At 35.5% G+C, this 18,755-nt stretch overlaps 1 protein-coding gene across 1 annotated transcript in view; it reads right to left on the reverse strand.

Moving 5' to 3' along the window:
- Positions 1-351: 351 nt before the first annotated feature.
- Positions 352-18,755, reverse strand: part of NAV3 (neuron navigator 3) — a 157,651-nt gene continuing 139,247 nt past the window's right edge. The window contains exons 24-29 of the mRNA XM_021716218.1: positions 17,007-17,161; positions 15,125-15,196; positions 14,348-14,544; positions 13,322-13,440; positions 9,339-9,542; positions 352-2,966 (exon numbers count right to left, since the gene is read on the reverse strand). Of these exons, the coding sequence (XP_021571893.1) occupies positions 2,847-2,966; positions 9,339-9,542; positions 13,322-13,440; positions 14,348-14,544; positions 15,125-15,196; positions 17,007-17,161 (867 nt within the window). The 3' untranslated portion in view covers positions 352-2,846. The remainder of the gene's footprint in view (positions 2,967-9,338; positions 9,543-13,321; positions 13,441-14,347; positions 14,545-15,124; positions 15,197-17,006; positions 17,162-18,755) is intronic.

The raw sequence follows: 18,755 nt of genomic DNA on the forward strand, positions 1-18,755 counted from the left end.
TCACAGGCATGACCCACCATGCCTGGCCAAAGGAACATTTAATGTGATTTAATGTAATGTAACACAGTGAATTTCAGCATTTTATTTCACATGAACGCTTATTTTATCTTCAGACATTTAGGAAGACGATTTTAAGTTTTCTAAAAATATTCACTGAATAAATAACTTTCATTTTAAAAGACAAACCTACTACTTTTATTACCTTGAAGATTTGACGGTGATGCATATAAAATATAAATTCACACACGTCCCTACTGATGGAATAGTAATAGTGCAAGCAATATGATCAAGCTTGTCACTTCTTGGTACATAATTATTCAATTTTTCTCCATTCATAAACACCACACCTTGTTGTCAATAAATAATTCCACTTTAATGGCAAAGTAATAATTTAGACAGATACAGGGTGCACATTTGCAAAAAAATATATGCAAGCTGGTTTACAAGCTAGAGGAACAATAAACCAATAGAAAATACATCATCCAGTTAAGTCCATTGACACCAAGTACTTATTGTTGGGGCTTTACAAAGACTACAAAACTTTTCAGATGATTTATTTCACTGTTTCTGCTTATTTACATGATATGTTACATCAAAAATGTACAAAATATAAAATGTATACAGACAAATGTTTCACAAACTAGTTTAAGTTGTAAACTAGGTGGACCTACTGGGATGTATTGCAGGAAATTCTGTTTATGTTCATGTTTGGACTGTGTTTCTCAAAATGGCAGGGAAAGATTAGCAATTTTCTTAGATCACATATTATACAAGGTCAACTAGTCACTCATCCAGCTACATATATTGATGTTTCACAACAGATTTGATCCATGTTTGAGGCTTCAAAGTCAGGGTGACAATTCTGTGTGCATAAATTCAGTTCAGATTTCCCTTAGGGCAGTAGCACCGTGTAAGGACCTATATACTTAGTGACACTCTGAAAACTGCACAGATATTTTGTGTTATTGTTGTTATTGTTCTATAGCAGCTGACCCATGGGTGGTCACAGAGAGTAGCACCAATTACACGTCCTAAGAGCAACACATTTTCACACGCATAGAACAAGTCTATACCTTGGCTGAGCCCTTGGGTTTTATAAACTCAAAGCCTGTCCTCTGTGTGTGGTGGTAACTTCTCCAATGACTCTCATCGGTTTTCATGCACTCTCTTTAAAGCCTGCCAGGACAGATGTACTTTCAGACAGTTTTACTTATCCAAAAATATTGGCTTCGTGTACAGTTTTGAAGCATGCTCACTCTAGCACTGATAGCTCCTGCATAGTCATAACAATTGTAAATACAGGACAAACACACCAGATAATAACAGCTTTGAAGGTCTGCATTCTGTATTTGTTTGCAACGTACAGGAAATCTCAGCAAGTGAAACACCTCTTAACACCAACAAGATAAAATACAATTTTGTTTGTGTTTGTTTTGATTTGTGCAAGTTTTAAAAATTATTATTTACAATACCTACCCAGTAGACTGTGCAAATCTAACCATCTTTTACAGTATAAATGCTTCCTCTTCCACAGTGACTTTACTGTTTCAGTGTTCTTTAATGCTGAATTTCTCATGTACAACAATAGCAATCAAAACAACATGCGTCAAAACCAATTAAAAAAAAAAAAGAATAGGGAAGGAAAGCCAAATAGTTGTGCTCATGCTGTATCTAGTGCTTCCAGCTCTGCTGGATAAGAATTCAAAACCTCCCGCCTTCTGACTCTTTCACTTAGAACTAGATGGAACTTTGCCACATGTCTTAGCTTTTAAGTGACGATAAAAGAGGATTTCTGGGTTATTTGAATATTTTGGAGGATAGGCAAAACAATTGATTAACAAGGTAAAAATACTGATCTTTCTCCTATAGATTTCTTTAAAAAAAAATAGAGAGAGAAAGATATAGAGAGATGAGGCTACTGTGTTAACTGGTGTTGCTTGATTGTAAATGAAAATACAGTGGAAATTAGCAATGGTTTAGGATTTCAACCAACTATTAAACTGCTGTAGAAATCTGTTTTAAGGCAGTGAGACAGCACCATAGGAAATGTTCCTTCTTTCACTGAAAAGGCTCAAACAAATAAAGCCCTAAAAAAGCCTTTGTCAGTGTTGACTAATAATTGGTATAAAACTCTTGTTAAGGGAGTGGGCAGGTGGTTTAAAAAGACCACTGTGGTAAAAACAACCTTATAAAACCTGTGACTCATGTACTAAAAAGTTGGTGGAGCACATTATGAGAACATGGCAGTTAGAATTAAATTGGCACTTCTCCAGTTTGCCACAGTAGTGTTTTTCTGGTGGTTGCACAATTCCATTTGTGCTTATAGAGGACTGGCCTCTTGGATTCATTTTGGAATGGGGTGAGCACACAACACAAACACTACTGGAGCCCTGTGACCAGCACCAATGTGGCACAAAGGAGGTTGGACGGATCAGAAAAATGGACCCTGCCTGGGGAAAACAGTCCCTCAGAGGAAACAAAACGGAGGGACAAAAGAAAGGTCTGCATTGTAAACTTTTAAAGAGGAAACAAAGAAAGTCCAGTCTGGCTATCCCATGTGCAATCTATTCAGTTGCCCTGTCATTAGGGTCTTTTCCAGTTGAGTAATGGAGCCTTCGATCACTCCACGGATATAAACAATTTTTAGACATAACATAAAGTTAAGCTTCCATTTCAATTTAGCGTCTTGGCGGTTCAGATTTAGTTCTCCTGCCTCCTTGGAGACCACAACTCTGGGTCAGGGCCCTTGACAGGGTGCTTTTATACTGGCAGTGGTTTAGTGGAAATACCTTTCTTTCTAAACATGTTTTAAAAGCATAATCCTTTTCCCTAACTTTTTTCACCCTCTAGAGGGTAGATTCAAGAGATGAATCCAAAATGTCTTCATGGTGGCTGGTGCTTTCACTGTCATGGCTTTGTGTGCCCGAGTAATTGGCTGCTTCTTGGAGTTTCATTAGCATATTCATCTGAAGAAAGGAAAAGAGACATCGATGTAGGCAATGATGCATTGAGAAAGCCAGTTCTGTAAAAAAACAAGGCCCTGAGCCATACTGAAGAACCGTCTCATCCCATCCAAGTAAAACGGGAAAATGATTTTAGATTCTTACTTGTTGCCCCTGGCTCTTACACTATTTCTCCCAAACATGACTATAACACCAAACCATAAGGACAAAATAGGGCCTCTAGACAACGCTTTTATTTGAGGTTGTGAATGAATACTGCTCCAGCAGGGAGACTGGAAAGGAAATTGTATCACAGCTGGACATCTGGGTTCATTGCTGGAGAGAACGCCAAGCTTCCCAGCTTTTTGGCTGGGAGAAGCAGAAAGCATTGAATGGCAACTGAAAGTCGTGAATGTTCACACACACACGGACGCACACATAGGCACACACACACTGTCCCTTGAGAGAAGGAGGGGATGGAGTGGAATGAAGCCAGCTGCTGCACACAAGCACACCATCTGCTGCTTAGGAGCTGACCTCGAGAGGAGGTGACTGAATGAAGTGGACCATGAGCAACTGAAGAGGGAGAAGGAAGGAATCACTGTCAAGTTTGTGGTGTTGAATTTCTGGCTAAAATATGATTGATATATCACGGGAAACAAAAATCACCTTCTGGAACAACAGCGGCTGTCTCAAGTTTCCTAGCTTTATAGGAGAATGGTAAAGTTTGTTCAAGTAAAAGGGAGAAATGTATGAAAGCACCAGGGGAGAAAGGCAGCTAGCACTTCCATGTACTGAAAAATGAAAAAGCAGTCACATTGCTTTAATTTTGATAGATCTGAAGCACCACTGTTAGAGAGTGATGCTTTTTAAAAAAGATTGTTTAAAAGCAAATTGTAAATAAATGGTTCAACAATTTTAGAAAGCACAGAAAAATTGGCATGTATCTTAATGAGGGTTAGTGGACATGTTATATTAACAAGGGTTTCTATACAATGTAATAATATTTATATTAAATAATGCATACTAATTTTTATTATTTTATAAAATAACCAAAGATTTTTGTTTGTTTGTTTTTGTCTGACTTAGAGAAATAGAAAGAAAAAATTAGGTTTCCTTGGTCATGTGTTAGGCTATGTATGCTTGTGTGCTCATTGTAAAAATGTGGATTCAATAAATGCTTGTGAAATAAATGATAAACTGGTAATCATCAATTTCAGCACAAATGCCTTTCTGATAAAGAGGCTACAGTTATATAGCATATTTTGAAGTCATTTAATTGTCTTCAGAACAATATTCTGTAACCTAATTTTCAGTCAAACTCTCTCAGTGCATCAAAGCACTTCCATGAAGATGTGAACTAAAAATAGTTGGTGATAACCTCTCAAACCCAGTAAGCCAAAAAACCAAATGTTTCCACCAATGAGGTATCTTTCCCTCCCTTCTCTCCCCATTTCTCTCTCTCATACCCCTACCTTCATGCCCAATGTGACATCTTTCTTTTTCTCTCTTCTCCCCTAATTTCTCTCTCTCACACACTCTTACCTATATGCCCAGTGTGGTATCTTTCTCTCCCTTCCATTTCTCCCCACCTTTCTCTCTCACACCCCTACCTTCATGCCCAATGTGGTATCTTTCTCTCTTTCCCTTGTCCCTCCACCTCTCTCTCTCACACCACTACCTTCCTGGCCAATGTGGTATCTTTCTTTCCCTCCCTTCTCCTCCCAACTCTTTCTCTCACACCCCTACCTTCTTGCCCATTCACATGCCCTTTCCCCTTTTTCTTTTACTAATCCATCCCTCATTACTAATCCATCCCTCATTAGGTTCAAGCAAGCATTTGTAAAACAAAATGTGTTTGAGCACCCTGCTGATTTACTAAGAGTAGAAATGATAAGTGATGTCTACTGGCTCAGCCTGTAATCCCGTGCCTTTGGGAGGCTGAGGTGAGTGGATTGCCTGAGCCCGCGGGTTCGAGACCCGCCTGGGCAGGTGAGACCTCATCTCTACAATAAATCAAAAAATTAGCTGAGTGTGGTAGTGCGCGCCTGCAGTTTCAGCTACGTGGAAGTCTGAGGTGGAAGGATCACTGGAGCCCAGCAAGTCAAGGCTGCGGTGGCCGGGAGCGGCCACTGCACTCCAGTCTGGGCGACAGAGTGAGACTCCAACTCAAAAAAAAAAGATATTATTGTATTTTAGTCACAAATGTTTGAAATCGCTTGAATGCTGAATGTGGTAAAAGTCTTATATAATAAGAGTGTTATTAAAGTCTTAATTTTTGAAAATGGTGACATATAGTAAATATGTTTCATTATAAAAAGCTCCACATCTAAGATTCCATAATAAATGTATACAAAGGGATTTACCTTGTCTTCTCATACTGATACCTTGTGCATTTAAACCAAAGGAGATTATGAGAGAGGTAAGATAATGTATGATTCAATCATCATGGTGATAGATCACAATCTTCTAAAAAGTATCTCTATCCTCTCCTCTTCCTTGTTTCTATCCCATACTTATTGCTATGGTTTGGATATAGTTTGGCCCTGTCAAAACTCATTGAAATTTTAATGCCAATGTGGCAGTGTCAAGAGGTGGGGCCTAATAGGAGGTGTTTGAGTCATGGGGGTGGAACCTTCATAAATAGATCAATGTCCTTCTAGTGGGGGTGAGTTCTCACTCAGGAGGAAATGGATTAGTTCCCATGCAGGAGTGGGCTGTTAAAAAGAGTGTGGCTTCCTCTCTTGCCATGTGATCTCTGTACACTCCCACTCTCCTTCAGCTTTCACATGAGTTGATGCAGCATGAGGCTCTTAACAGATGCACCTTCTTAATCTTGAACTTTTCAGCCATCAGAATCATGAGCCAAAGGAACTTCTTTTCTTTATAAATTAGCCAGCCTCAGATATTCTGTTATAGTGATACTAAATGGACTAAGACACCCATAGGCATAAATATTATATCTATCATTTCCAACATCCTGGTCAGGTTCTTATATTCCTGATACTCACAAATATACTCATCTCCAAGCTTCCATACTCTCTCTTTCAATCTGTCTCTCTCTACTCTGTTATCAAAGTGATCATTAGAAGCTATGACTATAACTAGATAAGCCATGGGTCTTAACATTTGGTGGCTCTCCTTGCCTATGAGATAGAGTTTTAACTTCCTGCAAAGATAAGCAAGACTCAGCAAGATGTATCGTTGTTTACTTTTGTAGTTTTAACTCCTCCTACCAACATGGATATAGCTCCCTAGGTTCACCATTTTCATTATACTGTTCTATAATGTTTCACATGCTGTTTCTTTAATTTCAGATGTTCTTCCTTCAACCATATGATGAACTCACATTTAAACTTTAAAACCTAGCTCAAGAATCTCATCAGTAAAGTTTTCTTCCCATTGCTTCCTCAATGGACTCACAACTTTACCTAGCGTGTACCACTATCATTATTTCACTGTAGTTTGTATAGGAAGATATCTCTGACCTTGAGCTTCCTGAGATCAGAAATAATATTTAGTTCCTGATCCCCAGGTATTAACACTAAGTACATACTTACTCAGTTTGTTGTTAATGATGACTACATATTGAGTTTTTAAAATAATGTGAAATGTGCCAAAAATTCACATCCTTGTTCAAATTCAAAACCAGATTTCTGACACTAGATAGTGAATGTTTCCTAGGATTTCAGATTTACACTGGACTACAATTATATTTTTGCTTATATTAGTAATTATATAAATGTATAGAAATACATATAGAAAATATTTATTTTCCTATCAGAATGTGCCTAGTCCAAAAATTTATTTATTTATTTATTATTTTGAGTTGGAGTCTCACTCTGTTGCCCAGACTGGAGTGCAGTGGCCGCTCCTGGCCACCGCAGCCTCAACCTACTGGGCTCTGGAGATCCTTCCGCCTCAGCCTTCCAAGTAGCTGGAACTACAGGCGCACACTACCACACCTGGGTAATTTTTTTGATTTATTGTAGAGATGAGTTCTTACTAAGTTGCCCAGGCAGGTCTCGAACCCGCGGGCTCAGGCAATCCATTCACCTCAGCCTCCCAAGGCACGGGATTACAAGCTAAGCCACCGAGCCCAGCTAACCAAAAATTTATTTTTAGATGAGTCTTTGCCACTTAACTTGCAAGGTATCACAGATACTTGTTTTTTGAGATGTTTAATAGAGCAATAGATTAGGAACCAGGAATGTTTTATCTCAATTGTTATGTCAGAATGGGAGACCCTGGATCTCTTTCCCCTAAGAGAAAAAAAAACCCAAAAAACATTCAGAATCAGGGCAATGAGTACTTAATGGGTTAGGTGATCTGGAATGTGAGAAATGGAAAAGTTGAGGACACTTATTATGGACCCATAATCTACAGACTAACACTGACAACAAGCTTTATGAACATCTCTTCTTATCTGAAATAGACATAGTATACCAAAACTATAGAGGCAGGACTGGAATTTATGAAAAATTCAGATTAAATAATTCATATTTGTACTCTAAGATTTGTATTTATTCTATTAACCATTCTATCAGTAATTATTTAGTGTATGCTTAAAATGATAGTGGATTCAAACCAATTCCACCACCACTGGTGATTTTGAACTCAGCATTATCTAAAGAATCAGGTATCATGTTATAAAAATATATCATGTTATAAATATATGCTTAAGGAATTTGTAACCTAGATCAGAATTATTAAACAGGGAATTTCTGAACTCTAAGTGGGTATATATATGCTTCAATGATTTTATAAAACTTTGAAAATAATATGAAAAATGGTCTGTGTGTGTGCACTTTGCTGGAGAAAGGAACTTAAAAGTTTGTAAGATTTCTCACATGAAACTTCTAAAATGTTAAGAAAGACCAGCTGAGATGATGATGATATATATGTATTGGTTTTGTGGGTATAAGAACATTACAAAAAAAATACCAAGTAATTTTATATCCTGGGGCATAGTCAGAGGTTATGACTTTTAAGCATTTTCTTTCTGTGTTTATCTTAAGTAACATAGTGGCCTTTATTTTAGTATCCTTTTTCCTGTATTAGCTGTACAAAACCAATGAGCCCTTTAGTCACAGAATGGTGAACTAAAAAATAAAATAAATTAATATAAATGTATAGAAAATAATCTATAAAAATAAAAAATAGATACACAAAAATAGCCTCTTTTCCTAATAACAAAATACACTTAATATTTTTAGAATATTCATATTTTGCAGTTTTATAGGCTTTTTATTTTAAAAGTGAAATAAACAATAGCTTCCCTTTGATTTCCAAGTCAGTTTATCCTCTTGGCAACAAAAGACTAATTCTAAATTTAGTGAGGCTATTGACATATGTAAAATATTCTGGTTCTCAAAATGTACATTCGATTGTACTTTTTAATTTTTCCATTTAAGAACAAAATTCAGATTGGGTGTGGTGGCTCACACCTGTAATCCCAGCACATTGGGAGGCAGAGGCGAGAGGACTGCCTGAGCCCACGGGTTCAAGATCAGCCTGGACAACTTGGCAAGACCTCATCTCTACAATAAATCAAAAACTTAGCTGGGCATGGTGGTGACCCCCTGTAATTCTAGCTACTTGGAAGGCTAAGGCAGAAGGATCGCCTGAGTCTAGCAGGTTGAGGCTGTGGTGGCTGTGAGTGTGCCACTGCCCTCCAGCCTGGGTGACAAAGTAAGACTCTGACTTTAAAAAAAAAAAAAAAAAGAACAAAATTCAGCTTTCTCTTAAACAGTTACTAAACTGAGTCATGATATTTTAAAATAATTTATTTATTTAATTATTTACAAAATTTAATGTATAATAAGGGGAAAATCATGGTCAAAGAGTTTAGCCTACTTTCAGTGTTTCTTGATTATTTTTTAATTTTTTTTTTTTCTGAGTTGGAGTCTCACTCTGTCGCCCAGACTGGAGTGCAGTGGCCTCAACCTGCTGGGCTCCGGCGATCCTTCCGCCTCAGCCTTCAAGTAGCCAGAATTACAGGTATGTGCTACCACGCCCGGCTGATTTTTTTTATTTATTGTAGAGATGAGGTCTCGTTGCCCAGGCGGGTCTCGAATCCGCCGGCTCAGGCAATCCACTCACCTCAGCCTCCCAAAGGCGCAGGAGCCACCGAGTCCGGCTTATTTTTTTAATTTTTATTAAAAAATTTTATATCAGCTTTCTCAGGATGAATTCCTGATTATTTTTAAGCATACAAGCTTGGTTTTTATTTTAAGAACTTCATTCAATAACAGCAGGCCAAAAATAATAGAGTTTAAACTGCCCCAAATACAAGCCGAGGATAACTAGTGACTTTGATACTACAAATGATGGCATACTAATGACCACACACTGCAGTCAAGATTATATAGGAGGAATCAAGCATCCACTTCTTACCAAGGGATCCCCTTCCGTGTCAGTCTGTGGAATGTGCTTTGAGGTTGTGGCCTCCTTAGGGGCTGTGCAGCCCTCGTATCCAACATCTTCTGGTCGCAACTGAAGTAAGGCTGGGCTCTCCTGAGGCAGAGATGCTGAGCTCCATGGGTATGTGTCCAGTACCCACTTTGAGGGATCTTCCCATGGTGTGCGTTTCCCATACATCTAAAAGTAGACCACATATTTATCACATATAAGATGCATTTCTAGTCAGTAAAATAAGTGACCACTAATGGGATTTTTTTTTTTCCTCATTGGGTTTTGATGACACTTTCAAGGGTGTTAAGTGTCTGTATACAAATGTTCAGAATTAAACCATGTACCTCTCTACATAGCTCACTTAAGACTTGAAGGCTAGACAAAAATAAAACTGAACACTTGGAACAGACAATCAGTATTTGGGGGAGAATATAAAGAAAAAATATAAATACATGTAGAAATGACTGCCCACATTTATCTTTACTGATAATTTTACAAACAAATGAAAAAACTCAAGAATTAAAAGAAAAAGTTCCAGTTAATGGAGGATTTCAAAAACATTTATGCTTGACACTAAATAGAATTATCTATTAAAGTGTACTTTGGAAAGATGATAAATAAAAGAGACTTGTTTTTCTCTAATTCTACTCAAACTTCCTTTGAGTAAGACTACTTTCTCTGATAATCATTTTTCTGTGATCAATGCCCTCTTATAATCCCCTTGTTTCCTGTAAATACTTTTTAGATATTTGTGTGCAGTCCACTAGCAACAGGAATAAAAATAGGAAACTGAAGCATCAACCTTGCAAGAATGCATATGGAGGTAAAGAGCCCAATAAGAAAGTGATGGTATAGCTTGGTTAAAGTACTGGCAGTGAAATAAAGGAAAGAAAATGAATCTAAGAGATGTTCAACATTTTAAAGCTGGAAGCACACCTGAAACCAAACTAGAAAGGGCACACTGAGAAGACAAATGTTGATGGGACGTTGTAAAAAAGTATAAGGCCACAAGGGGCACAGAAAGGAAAGTTAAAATGAAGAGAATGGGGCAGTTACATGGGTACACTAGTTTCCTACTGTACTTTTCCTACCCCTTTGAGCTGCTCTACCAAGGACAACCCTGGTTACCATGCATATATTTGGTCTCAGATGACATATTTCAGTTTGCAAATTATTATATGCAAATCTTATAGCCGATAGCATGTATATTCTATATGGCTTATTTTAGATCAGTGAGACAAAAGCAAAATTGCGGACATTGACACCATGGAAACCTTATGGACTACTTTCCAGTTTTCTTTGGCGTTTCCTCTGGAAAAGTTATATGAAGGTTTTCAGCCTTGGTTAAAAAAAGAGAGAGAGAGTCTAGGTACTAATATCTGTGCATTTCCTTAGGAGATAATGGCAGTGGTATAAATCATCAGTGCTTTTAAAAAAATATTTCCCTTGTTTTGGAGAAGTTTTCTCTGAGTTAAAAGCTGGCTTTATAGAGGATATAAAATATAGTTTGCTACATAACTTAAACTAATTGAAGGAAAAATGTGTAATTCTTGGCAAACTTAATGATGTTTTCAAAAAAATAATTTGGATCTAGAATGAACCTTAAAAGAACATGAAAATTTAGAATCAACAGATGACAGGCTTTTAAAGAACCATCCAAGACAGCAAAATTGTAAGTAACCAATGGAAAGCTAAATGGGGCCAAATCTGTGTTTCAGAGTGAAATATATATTATAAAACAGAATTTAAAGAAGAGAAATGAAATATTCAGCAAGAGATGAATCGATTGCCAACATTTCAAGAAAGACAGAATCTCCAGAATAAAAGACAAAAATCATTGTATCATTGGCATCTTTTCCATTTAGAACATCTGGAAGAGAATATTCTCAATATGGTTCCTTATAAAAGAATCAACCTTCATCTGAAAAGAGATTTTTTTTTTAATTCCTCTCAACGTGAACTTCATCTTTGCTACCAGACTTTGTTTCTTTGCCTCTTCCTCCAATTTAAGGTTCTTTGTTGCTGGTAGATCCATAGGAATGGTTCATGACAGACATGATTCCTTTGCTTCCTACTTCTCCAGAAATACCTTCCACTAATAGACTTTCTGGCCCAGAACAGTATTCAACAGTAATGAGAACTGTCTACCTACCAAAGGTTTTTCCACTTCTTCTCTTCTTCTGTGTTGGGTTTTCTCTCCGCACACAATCCCTACATTGCAGTCAATTCATCTTTCATATTAACTTATTACTATACATTCTGAACCACAGCAAGAAATGAGACATTTGTATCTGTCCTCCAAACTAATTTTGAAGTATCTCTCAGCTTTAGTTTGGAAAACTGTTATTACTTGATTATACGTTTGACCAAATGGAGGCTTTATAGAATTGAAACTTAAATTTGATATAAATATGAAAAAAGAAGCCATGCACCTTTAAAAATAAGATCTAAAGAAACTAAACATTTTTAATATTATCATTTTGTTGTTTTTTAAGCTTCCTTATTTATCTATTAGCAAACAAATATGACATAAGAATTTCATGTATAAAGATTGAATGATAGTTCATTAATACCAAAACCATATTTAGAGAACAAATAATTCATTTAAACATTAACTTTAAAATTATGATTTCTAAAATATTACAAATGATTTTTATAAAATGCTAATTTTTGGATAAGTGATCAAAATAGAAAGACTTAACTTACATCCTGGGCAGCACAATAGTTTAGAAGGTCCTAAAACATGATACATTAAACTTGAAAAATAAAAAATATATATATATTGGTGTAATCTTTCATTTTGTTGGAACCACTGGCTGGGGCTAGATTGGCTCATACCCTTAAAACTACACAATTGAATTAGTTAAATCTAGAGTAGAACCAATCAATAGCATTCCCTAGGATCTTAGCTTTATCTTTGAAACTTCAGAACATCCTCATAATACTTACCACGCTTGCCAGAACTATTGTTATACTTCCAAAAACTGTCATGCCATTCTACTAGATGAAGACAGCATGATCGTAAAAGGGCGTGAAAGAATGGAAAGTAGATGACTAATTTTTTAGATAGTAAAGTAAAGTCAACACAGTATTAGAGTTGACAGAAAACAGACAACATGAACTGGACCTTAATTCTGCTAGCAGTTGTGAAAACCAGAAACAGAGATGCCCAATAAAACACCTAAACCTTGGCTAAGTTATTAAAAAGGAGATTGGATTCTTCCACAATAAATTGGATGATTACATTATGTAAATCTTATAGAATTTTATAATTCTACAATTTCATGAAATTTCAAATCCAATTTAAAGAAATAGCAAAGATGATAGAAAAGAGACAATATATTTTGTTGAAGAAGTAAGGTTTTCCTATAAGTAATATATTTTTACTTTGTGGTTACATATAAACAGAAGGGTTGGTTTCAGAGTTTCCTGAAGCGAGGCACATGAGAGGAATAGCAGATATGTTACTAAACCAACCTGTCATAGATAAACAAAGACTAACTGCCTTAGAATTTAAAGTAGTCTCTCAAAAATAGTAAAGGATCATGCAGGTCATGTTAAAGGCCTTCAAACAATGAAGCATACTAAAACAGGAAACCTATAAGCAAAAACTATGTGTTACAAATTACGTGCTAAGAGTATAAATGGTCAAGGCCCGTGTACACATGGCTGTGTCACAGATGTAGAACTATGCAGTTAACTGGCTATCTCATAAGAATAGTCTGTAGACACCCATAGCAATAATTTGACTTTAAATGCATAGTGGCTGAAATAACTGTGTTTTCTCTTTCTTTTGCACATTTGAAATATTGTATACTAGTTGTTCTTGAAAATTGTATTGCTCCAATTACATAGTTCACACTTTTAGTTTTCTGCATAAATACCCATAAAAAGAAATGTATTTTTTTGCTTTTAAAATATTTTTTGCTTTTTAAAAATATAGTAATGAAAATTAAGAACTATACCTGAAGACCTTCTCTTACTGCCTCCAGAATATAAGGTACCAAAGAATAGTTCCAGAGATCCGTAAACCATACTCTAGAACCTTCTACATCCATGGGGCAAGGAAGGAAAAGTCGAGGACCTGACAAGAAACAAATAGCAAAACATTTTTGAGAAACATAATATTTTAATAATCTAAACACAGAGTTAGACATCATTTTGGAGGACTACATATAGTTCTTGTCAGATTCTTAGAGAATTATAATGGCCAGCTTGACTATTATTAAAGTATCTTTACTAACCCAATTTCCTGGCCTCCCATTTCTATTTACAATAAAATATGAATCTAAAGCTCAATGAATTAAGATTAGGAGAAATCACAAAGGTCAAAATCTTGTCATTCTACCCCATTGTGCAAACAACAAATCTGTACTGAAATGAATTGCCAGATATAAAATGTCATTATTTGCAGAATTAGGACTCAGCATGGGTGTTCTAATCTCAGCATAGAATTCTTTTTTCTAATGTTCACTATGTCTGTAGTGAGAACATTTTAATAATCATTAACAACGAGAAAGGAATTTCTGTGCATGTGATTAAAGAAAGAATACAAAAGTAAACATTTTTATGCCAATTAAATGGAAATAATTCAGTTTTGTCTTCATAAAAAATATAAAACCTCTAAATTATCTCTAACTAAAATCTCATCTCACAACTTTGATATGAGCTATTAACTAAAATTTGTTTTGGGCAGAAACAGATACTATTTATTTCAGATGGTTATCTGATTTTCAGATATTTGCCCATATTGAACTGATTTGATTTCTGTAATATTGTAGTAAACCATAATTGTCAGACAAAACGAATCTAATTGGAGATACAAAGCTAAGAAGAAAGCAAACTTTCAGAAGCGAAAAAAGTAAACTTCAATCTTTGGAAGCTTGAAAAAAACATTAGCTTTGCTTGTTATTTTCTGCCATCCAATCTGGCTATCTTTACCAAGTACTCTTAGTTCCTGGAATATGGCACATTGTAATTTTGGAACTCACCAATGGTAACGTCAGAAGAACTGTGTGTTTCCAAAAAACTGTTGAGATGATGCCACGTCTTAGGAATCCAATCTATAATTTTGACTAGGTCATTATTGCGTATGTTCCTTTCAATTTCTATTTCTATCAGTTTTCTTCGAAGATATCTGCCTAAAAAGCCTTTCACTGGTTCTGTGTGATTTGCACATAATACCCACCTACAAAAAGAAAAAAAATGACCAGCAATTTTATATAAATTAAATTTTAAATCTGCAGTGATTCTTTTTCCAATATAAAATAATAATGTTCCCATTTCAATTGGTGGCCACATTTTAATGATCAAATGGGTTAGGAGATCTATTAGCATTAGAGTTACAATGTAGCTAACTCTACTTTTCGGGCTAAAAAGAAGCTCATGTGCGTCAGAAGTGAGTGGGAGTCTACATGCTGAACACTCTTCTGTAGGAGAATCACAAATCCTGAAATAGGAACTCTCTTCACATTTCTCACACTTAAAAGAAAAGTGCTCTACTTTAGCTGGAGACATAGCAGAAAAGAATTTCCTTTTCTTTTCTTTTCTTTTTTCTTTCTTTCTTTTTTTTTGTTTTTAAAGAAACACTTCTGATTACAGATTGAGAATCACAAAACGTTTGCTTCAGGAAGAGTGCCAGAAGAGGTGAGAATTATTTTCATACCACAGGTCACCTCTGACAGAATTTGTCAACATACAAATAGAAAAACAACCACCAAAAATAAACAGAAGGAAATAATACCAAAAAAAAGTCAACTTAACTTTACCTGAAATTGTGATGAAGCTCTAGATTTGGTGATGAAGAAACTCCCTGATTCATTGTTCCAATAATATATGGACTAGGAAAAATAAATTAAAAATTTAGATTTACTGAAGGTAATAAAGTGATTAATCTATTAAGATTGTCTTAGAAAATAATTAAGATACAAATTATTCCATTTTAACATTAGTCTTCAAAAGGGTAATTTTGTAATGTGAGGTTAGAAAATGACAAAGATCATTAGCCTGAAAGTTAATACTTGGGGTTCTAATTTTTCTCCAGCATCGAGGTGAGGCATTTTATTTCTCTGAACCTGAGTTCCAGTAAAGAGTTTAGATAGAATAATGACAATGGTCTTATCCCACTCTAACATCTCATAGTGCGTATTATTAAAATAAAATTGATTGTTTTTTCTATTTTAATACCTTATAGTTGTGCTAAAGTTTTTTAATAATATGATAGAATTTGTATTCTTCTTTCAGTTCCTATTTTATGGCCAGGTACAGTGTCTCATGCCTATGATCCCAGCACTTTGGAAGGTGGAGGCAAGAGCATTGCCTGAGTCCAGGCGTTTGAGACCGGCCTGGGTATCTTGGCGAGACTTCATCTTTACAATAAGTCAAAAAATTAGCCAGGCATGGTGGGGTGCACACCCTATTGTTCCGACTACTTGGAAGGCTGAGACAGAAGGATTACCTGAGCCCAGCAGATTGAAGCTGCAGTGGCCATGATCATGTCACTGCAATCCAGCCTGGGCAACAGAGTGAGACTCTGTCTCAAAAAAAAAAAAAATTCCTATTTTATGTTGACCTGTTTGTAACTTTTTAAAAAATGTCTAGTAAAGATAATTGAGATATTTGGCAACATTAAAATTAATATTATTTATGTTGATGTTCTTATAGGTCTTTTCTTTAGGGGCCATGCTACAGTGAAGCTTTGGTGGGTTTTCTGTTGTTTATACTCTAACCTTTCCCTTTACAGTAAATAGTAAAAATCAGACTCATTAAGGTAGAGAACTATATCTGAATGTATTATATGTGTCTTATTAGAAAGGTTAAATTTAAACTTTGATATGAACTGAGAATCAAACCAGAGCTTCAAAGGCTCCATCTAGTGATTTATTTTCCTGATTAAAATTATTCCATCATTGATACTGGTCTCTCATACATTCAGCATGTCTGGAGAAGCTAACAGCATCAAAGAAGTAATGTTTCTGTCACAGCCCTAAAACATAGTTGTTGAATGAGTAAATAGATATTCTAATGAATGCATATAGCTTCTTTAGAAATATCGTATATTATTAAAGAGTTTCTCAAATTAAAGGCCTGGAATACAAGAGAAAAATAACTATGTGAGGTAATTCATATGTTAATTAGCCAGATTAAATCATTCCATAGTGTATATTTACTTTGAAACATCATGTTGTACAAGGTAAATACATACAATTTCATTTGCCAATTAAAATAACAATAATACATAAGTTTAAAAGATTAAAAGCAAACAAACAGCCGAACTCGGTGGCTCAGCTTGTAATCCCACGCCTTTGGGAGGCTGAAGTGAGTGGATTGCCTGAGCCTGCGGATTTGAGACCCGCCTGGGCAGCGAGACCTCATCTCTACAATAAATTTAAAAAAATCAGCTGGGCGTGGTAGCACATGCCTGTAATTCCGGCTATTTGGAAGGCTGAGGTGGAAGGATCGCTGGAGCCCAGCAGGCGAGGCTGCGGTGGCCGGGAGCGGCCACTGCACTCCAGTCTGGGCGACTGAGTGAGACTTCAACTCAAAGAAAAAAAAAAAAAGCAAACAAACAAAATGTATAAAGACACAAGAAAGCAAATTTTATCACTATTTTTTTCACATTTGACTACTCAAAATATTTGATAAACATACCATTTGTTGTATTTACAATTAAGGAAACCATTGAAGATATCACTCAGAGAGCCCACATGATGAAGATTATCAAGGATTATTACAACTGGAAGCTCAACACCATTATTATCAGCACTGCACTGTTCAGCCAGGTTAGCTAGATACTGTTGTAATTCCTTAAAAAAAAAAAAGTGAAGAAAACAATTACACCAATGATAAATTAACACCAATGGCAAGCAATTAATATTGTAGGATTAATAAACTGTCTTCCATCAACTTTCTTTCCTTCAAAGTCAGATTATTCTATTGGTATCAGCTCTTACTTTACAAAGCAAAGACCATATAATGCTGAGAGGATACATTTTTTTTAAATGAAAGAGAGAAAAGGAAAAACAAGAAGAGACAGTACTGAACACCTGCAGCAAATATAAAACTGTAAACATGAAGGTACATTTCTCAGTGGGTTTCTCCCTAAAAGAAAAGCCAAAATGAGTTCTAGATGTGAATTCTGGATATTGAGATTTCATTCTTAGTTTTGGTATCCAATGAAAAAGTGGATTTTAGCAAACCTTAATATTTCATGTATTTTTCAGACTGAAAAATATATTTTTTGTAGTTCATGTCTACTGACAATGAATTATCTCCAATATTTCGTTTGTTTAATATCTTCACTTCACCTTCAATTATGAAGGATTTTTCACTCGTATAAAAAGATATCTGGCAGTAATTGTTTTTAACCTTTCAGCACTTTAAATAAATTATTCCATTATTTTCTGTTAGTTTCAACAATTTCTTCTCATAAATTTGTGGTGATTCTTGTTTCCCTGAAGACATTGTGCCTCCCTGTCTCCCACTGCAAACCAAAATAGCACTTCTCAGTTTCCACTCATATTTTTAACATGTTAATTTCAATTCATTTAGATGGCATGTATCTAAAAGTACATTCACAAGACTAATAAAAGTGTAGTTAATTACTTATTTGTAATCTGCATGCCAATGCTATAACTTTGAAGAAAGACAAAATTTGTTCTATTTCACTGGGTCACTTAACATTAGTATTTAGCATTTCTTGAGTTTCTTGGTTATTTTACAGGTATTATTCTTGCCTAATAGCTTTTAATCTAAATATGATAACCAGTTCACTGATTGACTGCTCTCACAGATGGGTAGGCCAGGAACATAATTAGGTTTCTTAGAATTATCCTAATCAGTAAGAATATTTCCATAATATTTGCATATTTACAATGACATTTTCAATTTGCAAAACTTGCTCAGGGTTAAAAAACAATTCCATGATTCCAGTTTCTGGCAGCCAGGTAATATGTGAACTACTCACTCTGGATGCAACCACTGTAGGACTCAAAACAGAAGGAGACAAAACAATGTCCAGGGTTTCGAGGCATTTGGTAATATTTATTTAAGTCCTAATATAAAATGTATTGAAGAACTAAAGTACTACTTGTTTTATATTGAGACAGCTATACTAAATAAATCTTGCCTAAATCAGACAACATAGAAAAATATGTCTAAAACTGGTGACTAGTCTGAAGAATTTTATTTATCTTAAAAAAAAAAGTGAAATTTATATCACTATTCTAGCTAAAGACATTCATTCAGTCACATATTCACTATCTGCTATGTTCGTAGCCTTAGACGAAGCTCATGGGGTGTGTACTAAAACACACTAGGGACTTTTCAGTAAGTGGAGGCTAAATAGGCTAATTAGACTGTCTTCTCCTGTAGGTTTTAAGAGTTATCACATTAGGGACT

Source organism: Carlito syrichta, unplaced genomic scaffold (assembly GCF_000164805.1).
Source record: "Carlito syrichta isolate Samal-C Ts95f unplaced genomic scaffold, Tarsius_syrichta-2.0.1 Scaffold308324, whole genome shotgun sequence".
In the NCBI taxonomy this organism is placed as follows: Eukaryota; Metazoa; Chordata; class Mammalia; order Primates; family Tarsiidae; genus Carlito; species Carlito syrichta.